General features: G+C 42.9%; 1 protein-coding gene across 4 annotated transcripts in view; it reads left to right on the top strand.

Moving 5' to 3' along the window:
• Nucleotides 1–15,903, top strand: part of gbf1 (golgi brefeldin A resistant guanine nucleotide exchange factor 1) — a 92,691-nt gene extending 76,788 nt beyond the window's left edge. For 2 of the 4 annotated variants that reach the window (XM_076742631.1, XM_076742629.1), the window contains 15 exons: nt 88–211; nt 769–840; nt 1,035–1,129; nt 1,299–1,452; nt 2,649–2,874; nt 4,235–4,392; nt 4,591–4,840; nt 6,936–7,144; nt 8,371–8,521; nt 9,705–9,835; nt 10,035–10,136; nt 10,570–10,683; nt 11,123–11,300; nt 11,473–11,661; nt 12,294–15,903. In XM_076742631.1, coding sequence (XP_076598746.1) covers nt 88–211; nt 769–840; nt 1,035–1,129; nt 1,299–1,452; nt 2,649–2,874; nt 4,235–4,392; nt 4,591–4,840; nt 6,936–7,144; nt 8,371–8,521; nt 9,705–9,835; nt 10,035–10,136; nt 10,570–10,683; nt 11,123–11,300; nt 11,473–11,661; nt 12,294–12,547 — 2,407 coding nt within the window. In that variant the 3' untranslated portion in view covers nt 12,548–15,903. Of the gene's footprint in view, nt 1–87; nt 212–768; nt 841–1,034; nt 1,130–1,298; nt 1,453–2,648; nt 2,875–4,234; nt 4,393–4,590; nt 4,841–6,935; nt 7,157–8,370; nt 8,522–9,704; nt 9,836–10,034; nt 10,137–10,569; nt 10,684–11,122; nt 11,301–11,472; nt 11,662–12,293 lie in introns of all 4 variants that reach the window. The other 2 variants (XM_076742630.1, XM_076742628.1) reach the window with 1 other exon arrangement.
• Nucleotides 15,904–16,402: the final 499 nt, after the last annotated feature.

Genomic DNA, 16,402 nt, shown 5'->3' with positions numbered 1-16,402 from the left:
TCATCTAGCATCCACCGATGTATTTTGAAGTCACCTGACCCAGAGGGCCAAAAGTGAAGTCAATTTTCTGTCTCTGTTCCGTGTCAGTGGTGAGTCGGCAGTGCTGAGTTTCGTCAACTGGTTGACGTTGAGTGGAGCCGAGCAGTCAGGACTCAGAGGACCGTCCACGGAGAACCAGGAGGCCAAGCAGGCTGCCATCCTCTGCATAAATGTGAGGTTATAATTGTTGTTGTTGTTATAGTTTGTTTGTTAAGCCACATCCTAACAATGTTTGAAATACATACCTGTCAAAGTGGATTACAAAGCCTTAGAAAGTTAATGAAGCTCTCATGTTTTCACTGTGTGACAGCAGGTTTCTTGCTGTAGATCACTCTGAGATTTATGCAGAACAGTGTTTGTGGTACAGCCAGCTTCCTATCTGCTTCACTAATCACAACTAGAAATAATTTTCTTCATGATTCATCTCTCAGTCTGTATTTATTTGTCCAATATTTTGTCTTATCGAAATACCGATATAATAGTTTAAGCAGTTTTCAAACTTATGTCGGCTGTTAAAACTGGATGTTTTTACCTGCTTTGTTTCATTAGTTTTATTTTTGCATTGCTCCCAAAGGTCTTAAGCTGTTCAAAGCTTTTTACTTTGACTTTTTAAAACCCGTGGTAGTAATTTGTATCCTGTATATTAAACCCACTGTGGTTTCACATCACCCATTCAGATTTTCACTGTCACAGCAGCCCTGAGTTTTCTGTTTCTCTCTCTCCTTCTAGCAATGTGACCCAGAAAAGCTGATCACAGAGAGTAAATTTCTACAGCTGGAGTCTCTACAGGAGCTCATGAAGGTTGTTATTTTTTTTTTTTTGTTATTTTTTCATGCATTTCTTATCAACATATGTCTTGTTGTGTACTGATTTTGACTTCCTGGGTAGAAGTATATGGTCAGGGTGCTTGTAGGCTAGTTTTGTATCTAATAAATGGCATTAACATGGTCAATCATAAAGACAACAAGCAAAACTAACTAGATTCTCCTCCTAAGGCTCTGATATCAGTCACCCCAGATGAAGAGACTTATGACGAAGAGGATGCTGCCTTCTGCTTGGAGATGTTGCTGCGTATAGTTCTGGAGAACCGGTAGGAAGGAGATTCTGTCAGTAAGACCTTCACACACTGTCATTTGTGTTGTCCGAGTCATTTTTAACACAACAAACCTCTGTGTGTGTGTGTGTGTGTGTGTGTGTGTGTGTGTGTGTGTGTGTGTGTGTGTGTGTGTGTGTGTGTATGGGCGTGTGCGCGTGCGTAGAGACCGTGTGTCGTGTGTGTGGCAGACAGTGCGTGACCACCTCTATCACCTTTGTGTCCATGCCAACGAGAGCTGCTTCCTGGTGGAGAGGGCTGTGGTTGGACTCCTTCGACTTGCAATCCGCCTGCTGCGACGAGAAGACATTAGCTCTCAGGTACACCAAACACGCACACGCACTCACACGGACGTACCTGGACACAAACACTGACGTTACAGGCTGAGGTAATCATCTCAGGTCAGCAGACTGTCCCTGAAAGCTCAGCTCAAGTCCAAACAGCTGATTGTGGTGTTGGTCCACACCAAGCCTGCCACCACGGCTAGTAACATAATCCTACAGTTATATCAGGGGGTCACTGATAATAGGGATGAGGCATGTTACCATGGTAACTTTGATGACCTACAGTATAATGTAGAAAACCTCTCAAAAGTATTAATTATTGAACTGGACTGCACTAGATGTTACAAGTGTTGGTGTTTTGTTCCCACTCTACTCCAGTTGGACACTGTCTGAATACTAAAACTCCACTGTATCCAAACAAAGACTTTGAGTACTGCGTATACTGAGTGTAATGATAAACAGGTAATTTAATGCTGACCTGACCTCATACGAGGAGGGTGGCCTACATTTCAACCTCATGATCTAATACTCATCATTGTGTTTGGTTAATGTTTGCTTGCCTGTAAAAACAGTCTGAACTGTAATATGACATAAAATCAAGATCACTGAATGCTTTTAAATAATGAAAGTTTTCCTGATTTATTAGAGTGAGGATTTACCTTTTCCAATTGGTCACACAGCATTTTAAATCACACTAGCCTGTGCTTGCAAATAATATGACCGGAGGGCAGAAAGGACGATTAAACTTGCATGTTTCTACACGTCAAGACATTTGTTAATGTAACACACACCAAAAACCCTCCACACTATTATATAAACATCTTTTTCAAATATGCATTTCAGGTTGATTTATTAAAGTACAATTTCACTAAAGGGAGTATTTCTAATAATGAAAAAAATATTTCTTGTTTAAATTTTTCTGACCATGACTGTAGGCCTTGAAATAAACTGAATAATAAAGAAAAATAAATATTAAAGAGAAAAAGTAGGAAATGCGAATAAAATTGCTTCAGTAATTCTGGCAAAGTTATGCTGGAGTCAAGTATCACATCCACAACTGATATTTGTCCTTTTTAAATGTGTTTGAATACATTATCTTGTAAAACTACACCAAAATGAAGGTGTTATTGAAGAATGAAGAGGGTTCAATGTACTGAAAAGATCTGTTAAAGTTAAGGCAAACTCACCATTCTCCTCCAGCCCTGGTCTTACCTCTCCTTGTGCACCCACAGGTTCTCCTTTCCCTGCGTCTCCTGCTGATGATGAAACATCACGTCTTGTCCCGGGTCAGCAGGGAGGTGGCTTATGGCCTTCATGAGCTGCTGAAGACTAATGCAGCTAATATCCACTGTACAGACGACTGGTACACACTCTTCTCCCTGCTGGAGTCCATCGGTGCCGGAGTGAAACCTCCTGCCTCTTTCCAGCTTGCCTCCACCACTACTGACAATGACACAGGTTCAGCATTTCTCTCAGTATCTTGATTCGACTCAGGTGGCGGCAGCCAATGGTTTTATACTGATGAGCACATATTCAATCCAACCATCATTACACATGTTTAACACCACTTCTGTGCAACCTCCAAAACCAGTGTTGAAATGCATACATTTGTCCTTTAAATTTAAAGGAAATGGTCTGTGTTGATGATGATTTCTTAAGCCCGAACTGTGTTGAAAATGTTGAGGATACTCAGGATGATCAACAGATCTGTGACTGTCAGTATTTCTCAGGTAAAAACACAGTGATGTGTGTGGATAATCCAGAGTACCTGGGACATTTCTCTACAAAGAGGCTGTAACTACCACACAGTCTTGAAATTTAGGAGTTTCAGCAACTTGGCACATCTACATTGTACAGTTTATTTTAACTATTTTTATGCTAAGAAATTAAAAATTAAACAGCAACAAATAAAGGATTTTATTATTTTCCCGCCAGAATTGTACTCCTACCACAGCACGGAAGATATTAAAATCAATAATTGAACAGTTGAATAGATCAAATCTGAATGTATTTAGAAGACTTTCCTTTTGGTGTGTGCTGAAAGTGTGAGGGGGTTGGCGGTGTGCTGGGGGCATTTGGACTCATGATATCCCTGTTTCTGAAATCCTCACCTTGACTTTGAAAAGACAGGGCTGTGAAGTCTGTGTGAATGTCATTCAGCGACACAAACCAAAGTCCATGCACCTGCTGTAGAGGAAAAGTCTCAGCATGAGAAATCTCACAAGTGGGAAAATTTGTTTGGAGTAACTCAATGCAAACTCTATCAGTGGTAATGATGGTTAGGAATTCTTCATTTGAAATTGTGGAAGTATTTCTGTAAAATGTTCTAGTGTTTGGTCCTTTCTGTTCATCAGAAGTCAGTTTCCTTTGGACTGTTTTAGTTTACAACAAGGTTCTCGTCATCCCTCAAAGCAGTTCAAAACAAAATGCTACCATACGTGTGCTAAAAGCTCATCAGTGTTTTAATGGATTTGAGAAATATCTCTGTATTGTAAAAGGAGCAGATTGCGTTAACGTGTTTTTATGTACGAAAACAGTGTTTACTGTCGTTTCTGGTAACTGTCTTGTTATGATCAACTCAGAAAATCTTTCAGTCTTAGAAAATAAAGAGAAAATGAGGGGAAAAGTGAACATGACTCACCAAACAATAACCAGTGGATGAACAAACTAAATGCATGAAAACCAACTCATCTGTTCTCTTTTATTCTAAGTAAACAGCCACACATAATGAGTCTAGTTCCACAGAACAGTCAAGCATGTAATCAGTGGCAAAGAATGAAAATAATTGAAAATATGTTTGTCTGCTTGGTATCTCCAGGAGCTCAGTCAGACAGCGAGCTGTCACCTCATCATCCTAGTGAAGTGAGCGTAGACCGTGGCTACACGTCCGACTCAGAGGTCTACACTGAGCACAGCAAGACCAGGATCCCTCGCTCCACAACAGACGTGGATGTAGCAAGCAGTGGATGGCTCGTGGTCAGCATGACACACACACGCACATTTGTATAGAACCTTTGAGTCAAAGTCAGGCCAAATGAGCTGGGGATAAAACAGGATAAACTCATACCTTCCTAAAGACCTCTTGTGTTTAATTTCCCTTTTGAAGAATATAAAAGATTGGACTGGTGTCTGTTCAAATTCTGCAGAATTTCTATTGATTTCTCTTTTTTCCAGGTTGGCAAAGATGACCTGGAGACAAGTAAGACACCTCTAGTCAGCTCCAAAGCTCAGCTGAATCACCCACTGGTCAACCAGTACAGTCTGACGCTGGGTCAGGATCTGGGACAGCACGACACCAAATCTCTCATCAAGTGTGTGGAAACGCTGTCGTTCATCGTCCGTGATGCTGCCCACGTTACCCCTGACAACTTTGAGCTGTGTGTTCGAGCTATACGAGTGTTTGTGGAGGCCAGCCTCAACGGAGGTGAGACATTGAAATACATTTTGAATTTCACTGGAGTGACTTAAAAGACAAGATTTCTGAAGTACTTACAGCTGCAGTAGGTAAGATGGAGAAGAGAGCGGATTTAGCCTGAAAAAAAAACACAAGTTCCATGTCACTCCCCCTCCCTCTCCGCTGCACTCATGCCCTGCCTCCAAGCCCCTCCTCCTTGCGGCGTGTGCACAGCTGCCATGACAACCAGTAACGTTAGCCTTAGCATCGGAAACAAGCTAACTCTGCCCAGCCGCTACATCGCAGTTGCTAACATATCGTATGCGCTGCGAAGTGTTACTGTAACAATCACCATATTAGCTTTCTGGTTATTTGTTGTCTTAGCTGTATATGCTGTTGTTGGTTGTATGGGTAGTTCCTTCTTTGCGGGTGGCTGTTGCTCCGCCATAGCTTTCAGTAGCCTCCTGACGCCGCTCACAGAGTTGTTTGACTGAGCGGCAGCTGGCAGCATGAGCGGAGGGAGGGGGCGATTCACAGCGTGTGTCAGCAGTGATTGACAGATGTCAGACACTCCCTCAGATGCTCCTCTGGCTCTGATTGGTTGCTTTGTGTCGGGCGCGGTGGATTCATGCAAATCACAGTAGGAGCAGTAGGTGGGACCAATGGAGCAGTTTTTTTCATAGATTACATGTTTCATGCACTGCTGTCTGGGCATAGGGACAGTTTTAGCAAATATGACAAAAAAATTACTTTTATACAAGTTACCTACTGCAGCTTTAAGGGCGAATGTCGTGAAAATATGTCAACCAAAAACATGTGAAATCATGAATGTGTGGCAAAAATGGCTTTTTGTTCTCAATCACCAGATCTTTAATCTTGCAAAGGTTTACATGTAGAAGGTCAGACCCTCTGTGTCCTAGTCAGTCTCTGTGAAGTGAAGACAGAATGTTTCTCACTGGAAATGATTCACTGGATCACACGTCATGATCGTGATACTCTCCATTTAGACCAAAAAAAAAAAAAAAAACACTTAATGCCTTTTATTCAGTTCTTTCAAAATCTTCACTACATATATGAGTCTGGACAGACATGGATAAAAAGTGCACCTTGACTGTTTGGCAGAGGCATAAACCACGAGGTCTGTCCTTCCTCATGTTTTCCACCTCGGCGTCTTGCCCTGCATTCTTCCCCCTCTTCCTCTTCCTCTCTTTGCGCTTTATCCTTGTCGTCTGCCTCTCAAACCTCCCCTTTTTCCATTCATCCCTTCTTGTGCTGTTTGTGATCTACAGTAAGACAGGGATTAGGGTTGAGAAAGGGCAGTGGTACACTTATGCTTTGGCATAGTTAATGGCCTATTCATTTTCTCCTAGTGCTTCAGGCCATTGGATACATGCTGTCAACAGAGCTTTACACAGACAGACAAAAGCAATGGGTCGATCAAAGCACGGGGCTGAGGATGGTGCTAATCTGTATGAGATACTAATAGAAAGTGCAAAACCTGCTATTACTCTATTGAGCTTTTGTGGTCTGACTTCATATCTTTTTGTTAGAGGTGGTTTCAAGATAAATGGAAAGTTTTGCAAATGGTCTATAGCTCTGTGGTTGTTTTGAGCATCAGGCCATCTTGGGTTTTTTAGGCATGATAATGGGCCGTGCCACTTAACACCGGGGCGTGGGCAACGGCTGCGTGCCAGTGAAAACTGGGTGTGGTGAGCATATTTTGTTTGATGTTTGTCTTGAACCATCAGAGTCTCTTTCAGTGCTTCAGTCATTCTAAAGTATTGCACAGCAGCAGTGTATGCAGGCCGATCATGAGATGTCTAGATTGGCTCATGCTACACAGCATTAACTGTGTAAACCTGGGGTGTGTTTTGTCCAGGGAGACGGTTTTGTACTGCTGTAGTACCTGCTGCAGTCCACACCACAGAGGTGAATTCTCAGAATAGTTATGAGATGACAAATACATGATATTTTAATATAGACGTTATCCCCTCATCCCCTCAAAGGACAAATTTAAAAAGTGAAAAATGTAGATTCTGTAAAATGTAAAATGAAGACTAAGACTGCCTCTAGTTTTAGATCCTGAATAACATTTTTTTTGTTCTGTTTTGATTAATTTGCTCAGGTTACCGCAACCACGACAAGAAGAAGAGCCATAAGTATGACTCCTCCAAGTACCGGATGAGGAAGAAGGCCGGGGGCAGGGAGAAGGAGGGTGGAGGTGGCATGAGGCGCGGTGGCAGCCGGGCATCCAGCCAGCGTCCATCACGTTCCCACAGCGATGATGAGGAGGACGAGGGTGTCCCGGCCAGCTACCACACGGTGTCATTACAGGTTAGTCAGGACGTAAGTACAGCAGCACTCTTTACCCTTCTACTTTTTCTTGATTTGAGCCCAGCTGTCCCAAAAGTATCTTGTTTCACCCACAAATGTTTATTACTCAGCTCCCTCTTGTCTCTTCAGCGGCTCTATAAATAGAGCTTTAGAATAAGAGGATTGTGGCACCAAGATGATTTTGGGAAACTATGGCTTTGGCTCCCAAGGAACCTTTAGGACGGGTGTAACTTTATATGAAGACTATGATGACAATGTTACGTAGTGTGGAATGAAGCAGCATTCAGAATGATGTCAGTATTTGAACAGTGCGTTACACCCCTCCTGATAGTCTCCCAGTTGTCCTGTGTTTCCGGTGTGGTACTGACTTGGGTGGGAATGTAGGGTTAAAGGATAATACCAGTGTATTTATAAACTTTTGCTGTTATAACTATCCAGTTTCTGACAGTCTTCAAAAAGCACATCATCCCATCAGTTGATCATTATTGTCACACTCAGCAGTGATGTAGTTCAGCATCAAACTTTACGTTAGAGTTTCCTTTTCTATGTCAGTGTTCAAAATATTAGTCAGGCTGCAGAGGCTGAATATGTGAATATGGAATATGCACATGTAAATTTAACTGTGTAAAGTCTTATTTTTGATGACTGATGTCTTGGGCAGCCAAGTGTAGCTGTAAATGAAGAATGGAAGGCAGTGTCAGATTGGATTCAGTGAAAAATCAGGATGGCATACATGCTTAGTATTTCTTGGATGACATCAGGAAAAGGGGAATAATACACCAGTGTTATCCTTTAATTTCAGCTGGAGGGAACATGACAGTTCTGTGAACCCTGTTTTCCCTTACACACACACACACACACACACACACACACACACACACACTATAAACAGTACATTATATTATCTGGTTGAGGGAGTCTGTGTATGTACTCTGTATGTCCTCATCACTACCTTAAAATTTGAAATTTGTCTTTGAAAGCTATTCTTCGTGGTTTTAAAGACCAACAGCTCTTTTTAAAGAGAGATTTAAAGATATATAAAGGGCTTCAGTGCTTGTTGCTGGTAGTAAATGATTAAACTTCCACATCTCATGATATCACTGTATATGTTCAGTATTGACTTGTCACTGTGTCATTTTTCCACACCTGACATTTAGTCTGACACTGCAGATATAAACCCATACATCCTGTTATTAACAATGCTGTTTGTGTGTGTGATGGTGCAGCTGTTAGATCTGATGCACACACTGCACACCCGGGCTGCCAGCATCTACAGCTCCTGGGCAGAGGAGCAGCACCATCTGGAGGCGGTAGGCAGGAAGATCGAGGCCGACTCCCAGACTCTGTGGACCAGCTGCTGGTGTCCGCTGCTGCAAGGTACAGATAGACCATCTAATGCAGTCCAATCCAACGGCACTTGTAATGTTAGTCTAAAGACTAAGTCTAAGACTGTGTCTTAATGTAGCTTATAATGTTTGTTCAGACATGATCACTTCTAAAGCTGGACTTTGTTGTGGTGTTTACTGGGGTGCATTTTGTTCACCTCAGTAGTACAGTTCAAGTCACTTACAGTAGGTCATAACACTGACAGCTGCTGATTTGGACAAAAGTCTCTGACATGGTGTCTGTTTGAAATTATACATGTTTTAGAGTATGTATGTATATGACACATCTTGATGATGGACTGTATTGTAGTGTTTTACTCAAGTTTACCTGAAGGGACTGTTACAGCAGTCAGAGTCTTGGAAAATGAAAGTCCCTCAGTTGAATTGGTCTGAGAGCTTCTCCTCTCATCATGCTGTGCTTGTAATTGAAACTGGAACAAGCGAGTGCCACTGGAGCGCTCAGACTAACGGAGCGGATACAGACTGGCAGGTGAACAGGCTTTAATTTCAACAAAACTCATGACAACAAACAAAGCGTCCGTACAGGCCGGTACATATATGTCCATGGAGACAGCACGCCTGTCTTGCACTCAGCTCTCTGTTCCTTTTCTTCCGTGCACCTGGCCTCTGCCAGCTTGTGTCTCAGTCCTCTCCTTGGACCCAGCTTCACTGTGCTGTTTAAGCACATTACTTGCCTCCCACATGGCCACAATCAGCCCAAATACTCACAGGTGTGTCAACCTACACCTGCAGCTGCTGCCAAACCACAACCACCGTCTCATAAACTTATTTCCATTTTAGCAAGAGACTACTTTCATCCGAATCTTTTAAACTCACGTCTGACATGTCAGACACCAATGAGATGTTTTTACACAAGGCTGTCTAGAAAGTATTGTGACATTTAGATAGACTCACTGGTTAAAGGGATGTTAAATATAAAGCACAAAGTTTTAGATGTGAAAATAAACTTGTCAGTGTTCTCTGGTCTCTCTCAAGCTAGGTAGTTTCTAAATTACCATCAACATTTCTTTGGGATTTCAGTGGACATGGACCCCACATGTCTTTCTGTCTGTTCTGAGTTCATCCCAGGTTGAATATCAGGGTTGAATATCAGGGTTTAGGTCAGTTTGAATCTCCCCCACAGCTCACGTCTGGCTTTTTGTTGCCCTCTCCAGGCATTGCTTGGCTGTGCTGTGATGCCAGACGACAGGTTCGTATGCAGGCCCTCACGTACCTCCAGAGGGCGCTGTTGGTCCATGATCTGCAGACACTTGACGCAACTGAGTGGGAGTCGTGCTTCAATAAGGTAAGAAAGGAGAGGAGAACCTACATATTGGTCTTTACATTCCTGCTCTCACATTATACAGAGTAACGAATAATTAGCGTGCTAATTTCACAACTTTGATTGCACCTGTGTTCATTTTAGAACCAGTTTTTTTTTTACAGATTTCAAGAGCTTACTGATATATATATGTGTGTGTGTGTGTGTGTGTGTGTGTTTGCAGGTGCTTTTCCCCCTGCTAACTAAGCTGCTGGATAACATCAGTCCAGCAGATGTGGGCGGTATGGAAGAGACCAGAATGAGAGCCTGCACACTCTTGTCAAAGGTTCAAAGCCGCACACACTACAGCACACACTAACAGCCAACCAGTGTCATGTATATTGAATTAAGAGTTCTCACATGCAGAGATAATTTGGAGGTCTTTGGAGATTTGACCGTAGACTCATCGGAGTGTTTGCGTTTCCTCTTTTTTGTGGCTCTGTGTGGAAAATCTTTGTGTTGCCTTTGTTTGGTGAATTTTACATTCACGGTTAATAAAAATCAAATAAGTGATAGATAACGTAAATAAGCAGAGTTAACCATCCGCAGTAGCTGGTTGTTGATGAGCTCCACTTTGACATGTTCAAACACAACATGTGCAGAGACACTACAGCAGTCCTTGTTGTTGTTTGTCTTTTCCCAGTGTGATCTTATTTTTGGCCTTGGGCTCTCAAGGCTTTTTGCTCTGCCTGAGTTTGGATTGTTTTCCATCTGTCCAGGTTTTCCTCCAGCACCTCTCTCCTCTGCTGTCCCTGCCCACCTTTGCTGCCCTCTGGCTCACCATTCTGGATTTCATGGACAAGTACATGCATGCAGGATCCAGTGACTTACTGGTGAGTGTTAATACTAACATACAGTATTGTAATGGGATTACAGCAGATATATCAGACTGGTAGCTGATGCCTTTCTTCACGTGTGCACATCAGTCATTGTTCACCTCAGATGTGATGACATTTAAAGATCAGGATCAAGAATAATCCTGGAATGATTTGACAGACTGATTTATGTGTGTTCATTAGAATTAGGCAGAAATACAGCTGTTTGTCAGTCATTATCATATCTGATCCACATAAATTGAAAGAAAAACAGCCTGTTGAATAATAGAAGGTGGTGGTTTCTGGTGGCTTAAAGGGTTTGTCAGCCTGGAAATAAAAGAGCTTTCCCTTCAAGTTGTAAACCACCACCACCAAACTTGGAAAAAAAAAAGGAATATATTTCCCATATTTTAAGGTGTGAGCCTGATACTGAATGGCTGTGTGTTTGTATGTGTAGTTAGAGGCAATCCCTGAATCTCTGAAGAACATGCTGCTGGTGATGGACACAGCAGGCATCTTTCACAGCGCTGACTCCAGGACAGGATTCTCAGACTTGTGGGAAATAACCTGGGAACGAATCGTCTGCTTCCTGCCTCACCTGAGGGAGGAGCTCTTCAAACAGACAGTCTTACCAGGTACGCAGCAGACATGCAGGGCTGAGGAACATAGAACTTCTATCTGCTTTCACACGTTGCATGTGACAAACAATATGAAGTACAGCTTGATGTAATGCCAGGACAAAAGGTGCGTATTCATCTGTCATCGTGGTGGACACCAGCGTTTCTCATGTATCATCTTTGTCTTCAGATCCAGTACCCAGTCCTCCAGCAGAACCTGTGCAGTCAGCACCCGCACCAGGCCGCCCTCCATCCCCTCAAGCATCTCCACCACCTGCCCAGCTGCCCTCCCCGGTCCCAGTCCCAATTACCCCCGCAGAGACCCAGACCCCCAGCAGGCCAGCGTCACCTCAGGAGTCCCAGCCAGCCAGTGCCAACGGTAAAAACACTGAACCCATCTGAGCACAGACCGTCATGCCAATGACGCCTGATGCTGGGAACGTAGAGATCAATCTGTAAATCAGTGGAGGCCCAAAGTCTCATGCTGACGTTGAATCAGTCTTATGTGTAACAGCTGTTCAGAGTGTTGCAGACACACACTCTTTACACTGCATATACAATAATAGAAACTTTATTCAAGGTCTACTAACTCACTGTTTTAACCACATTTCATGGTCTCCCTCAGCAGACTGTGCAGCAAGTTCTAAATACTCCAGCCAATCAAAGTGCATCATATCCAGGACATAGTATGAGGCCAGCGCAGAGTCTGTGTTTGTTAAACCTCTGAGAATTGCACTTAAACATGCTCCAATGAGGCTAGAGTAGAAAGTGGCTGCACGACAAGTGAAATCTGCAACACTTCCAGCAGGGAAAATGACGTGTAGCAGTGACTGAAAAGTTTGCATTTGTCAATAAACATTTTACTTTCATCTTTCCCTTAATTCCCTTTTTTTTTTTTAACAAGTTTGCTAAACATGAAAGAGCCCCGTCACAGCTGTGTGCTGCTGTGTAGTGGAGCAGTTAGTGAGGTGTGCTGAATGTCTCTGTTGTGTTTGTGCTCATGTCCTCCAGGATCAGACCGATCGTCTCCGGTCCCACCCTCGATGCCCCCCATGCCGGTGCCGTTAACGACGTCCCCTGCCCAGGGTTCTTCACCATTGAGCCAGTCTCCCCTCATCCTGCAGCCCCTTGCCTCTCCCCTACAGGTGGGAGTCCCGCCCATGTCCCTGCCAATCATCCTGAACCCCGCCCTCATCGAAGCCACATCCCCCGTACCGCTGCTTCCCAGTCCCAGACCTACAAGCCCCTCTGATGAGGTCAAGTAAGAGAAGTCCAGCTGCCCTGTACCCCCCTCTCCCCTCTGCATCGTCTCTCCAGACCACCACCCCCTTTTCCAACTGGACCCAACAGACTTCAGCTGCAACTTTAAGATCTGCTTGTCACCAGGTTTTTGAAATGATGTAATATGTACGAGAGGACACGTTAGATGAGGCACCTCAGTTAGTGAAGGAAAAAATCCCCGAAAACACGACACTGTTAAAGAAACACCAGTTACTGGTGCACTTTGCCTTTTTGTGCCATTTTTGTGTTTAGCATATTCTTATTCCTTTCAAGACAATGTGGCGTCATGTCCGGGTGTCTGGGAACAGAAAATGCAGGATCAGAGTCATTTTAGGAAAATATTACAAGTGAAAGTCTGAGTGAGGTAAAGTGGATTTGCCAGAAATGTAATTGGGAAGCAGGGCTGTAGCTGCCATTGAGAACACTGAGGTCCTGTCCTCGCTGCTTTTTGGGGTTGTGGTAACCTGCAGAGTTCATGTTGCACTTGCACACGGTGAACACTGAACCCCCTGATCCCAGAATTTTTAAATTTGATGCATCAGATATATTTTAGACCAATACAATAAACTAAATGCAAAATTCAAACACAAATTGAGACCCGGTATTTCCAAACCATCTCCCACTGCTCCCTGACTTCTGTGCTCGTACTTCTCAGCTCCTGTGGTTCCAACTGAAGATGTCAGTCTTTAAATACATAGTTTTGTTGTTTAAAAAAAGGAAATGGAGCATTTGTTGGGGACTATTTTCAACAGCGGATTAATCCACATGTGCTCCAGTGCGTGTGTGTGTTCATGGTAATGAATGAACATGTCACCCAATGCGACAGTGTGGCTCACTGATGACTTTTTGTTGTACAGAGGAAGAAAATATAAGACACACACAGGGCTTGTTAGCAGGTATGTTCACTGGCACACGTGATCAGTCGGTAGTAAGAAAAATCTAAAATTTCACCTGCTTTGGGAGACTTGGTCTCATGTCTTAATTTCTGGCTATAGTCCTGATTTGAACACTTTCCCCTAAAAGAAGCTCCTGAATGAACTTGATATCACAGATTGATTAAATATGTAGAACAGTTTTCATATGAGGGTGGGATTATTCCTGTCAGGATCAACATCAGGTTAATGTTTTTAGAATAGTTGGAGGTGGTATAAAACTGATGTTTTCTCATCAACAGAACAGATGAACAGAATATATTTCCCACCCGGTGGGCAGCAGTGTTTTCTCTCTGTCAGAGGACCCCCTGCCCCAACTTGATAAGACCAGGCTGACCTCATGGCTTCGCTTGCACACCTGTGCTTCAAATTAATCTAGAGGTTTCACACAGTAAGTTATTTGGGTTTTAGGTACTGCATGTTGCTGATTAAAGTGGGTTTCCATAGCTTTAACTTCAGGTGGATGTCCCAGAGGTCTGAACAGAGCCGTTATCTCACCCACCACTGAGGCTTCAGCGTCTGACTGAACACTGCACAGAAAAACAGCTTTATTTATATCAGTCAGTTCTTGTTGAAGAACCCAAATTCTCCTGTTCTCCTGTCACAGCCGAAGGCAGAGACGCTGGCCTGCACTGTTTCTTTCTACCACTTTCTTTTGGATTCCATGTGAGTTTTTTGCCCCCAAAAGAAAAAAGAGGCTTTGACTTGGGGATTGTGTGCACATGAAGCCTTCCTCAGATGGACTGGAGATGTCACATCCACAACATTCCAAAATGTAGGTAGTTGAGTGCAGTGAGCTCGCTCCACTGTTCACGGGACAGGTAGAGATCCAAACAGTCACTTTTATGGTTCAATGATAAGTCTAACAAGTAATTTAAAGAGTTGAATATAGATGTAATTTATCATGTTTGTGCAGCTCACTGCATCCAGCAGTCCACTCATGATTAATCCCCAGGGCCTGAGGAGCTCTGCGTAACAACACTGGGTTACTCATCACATCACAGGGACGTGTGGAAGCTGAGCAGAGCAGGAACTTAACACCGTGTTAAGTTTAATTTTTACTGAATTCTTCATGTTGAAATTCACTGAACCATTGAATTTATAGCATTGAACTATTTTGCCTTTGAAAACATCCATCTCATTTATGTAGCTTGAATTTTTCCGCTTTTTATTTCTAATGGTTTAACTTCAGAAGCACGATTTCATCTCAGTAACTTTATTCCTCTGCAGTGGGACTATTAAAAAGCAGACCGAGCACACACAGACAGCGGCTCCACAGAGCGCACAGGACAAAATAATACAATAAAAAATCATTTATGGAACAGTTCAATCTAAAAATTCAAGTCAGCTAAAATTCAAAATGAAATATTGAATCTACCAAGGACACTCATCACTCATCAGATCATGTGACTCACTGGACAGAGGTGTGAGCCGCTTCACTGAGGCTCGTTTGCTTCTGCTCGGAACCGCAGCTGTTTCAAAATATTTCACCTTTAATGTCCGACTGACAGCTGTCAGTCAAACCCACGTGAAGTGTGTCTGGCTGTGACACCGACACACAAAGCGGACACACACAGGATGTGTGAGAGTAGATGTGTGATTTTGTCTTAAATTGAAAATGTATCATCTGGTAGCCATGGCAACAACAACAACAACAACAAAAAAATCAGCATGTGAGTGCAGGGATTTTTGCTGATACATCAGAGGCACACTGTAAAAAGTGAGTCAAAGCAGGACCACACAGTGACTCAGACCTGTTTGTGTCACTGCGTGACTTCTGATTTTTGACCTGACTTGAATCTTTACATCAGAGTTTGATGATCTCAACTTCATTTGAGAAACTTGGATATAAAACATAAATGTGAAACTCAAGTTTTCGATTTCAAGGTAATCTACTGAAGTGCTATAAATCCAGTGGGATTCCACACTGAGGTGGTCAGTTGCTCCAGTTTGCTTTCATACTGAACTTTTGACCTTCTTGCATGCTGCCTTGTGTACAATGACATGAACCCTGACAAACTGAGTCTAATTCACCATTTTAATGCCAAATATGTGATTTAGATTGTGGTGTAGATGTGGACAGAAAGCTTAACATCCTTTTAAAGTGGCCCTGGGATTCTCTCAGTGATGTTTAATGTTATTTATTGAGTCGGGAAAGAAGAGATGGACCTTTCCACTGCAGTACAGGTGACATAGATACAGTGTGTGTGTCAGTCAGGTAACACTACAGCCTTATAGAGCCACCAACATGAGACATTTTGTAAGTTGTGTTTATTTGTTGTACGGGACTCTTAAATATATCAGGAGCTGATTCTTGCTTGAACAGGAAATTACATGAATATAATGTGTATATATAAATGAAAGGTAAAGTACTTTTTACTATGTAATAAATATAAGGAAAATGCTCATTCTGCTGTGTCGTGTTCTTTTTCCCATGAAATTCAGACAGAGTTCACAAAGGATCTTATCCCTGCACTGACAAGTTTGGGCTTGACCTCGTTATGATGTCGTGTTTTAGATCTTGAACTCCATGTTTCAATGAGCGTCCTCACTACGCACACAGTTACTGGTGGACACTGGATCATTTCTGTGAGAGAATGTGAAAGAAATTACATTTCAAGGAACAAATTGAGCCAGATTTTGCAATCTAGTGACAGCCATGACATCAGCTGGAGAGGAGTTCAGTATTTTTCTAGTGTCACAATAGTAGGAAGTTGTGTTACGGATCATTTTGATTCAGTCTTTATTTCCTGAAATCCATCAGCACATCATTTTAAAATGTCTTCTTGTTTCCAAAGCACTGATGCTGCGGTGCAGTCCTGAGCAGCCGAGCAGCCTGTAGTGACTAGGGACTGTGGACTGACTCTAACGTCTCTGAGACGGAGGACCGGCTCTCAGCGTGTTGTG

This window comes from Chaetodon auriga, chromosome 11 (genome assembly GCF_051107435.1).
Source record: "Chaetodon auriga isolate fChaAug3 chromosome 11, fChaAug3.hap1, whole genome shotgun sequence".
In the NCBI taxonomy this organism is placed as follows: Eukaryota; Metazoa; Chordata; class Actinopteri; order Chaetodontiformes; family Chaetodontidae; genus Chaetodon; species Chaetodon auriga.
This window is presented reverse-complemented; position numbering and strand designations above follow the sequence as displayed.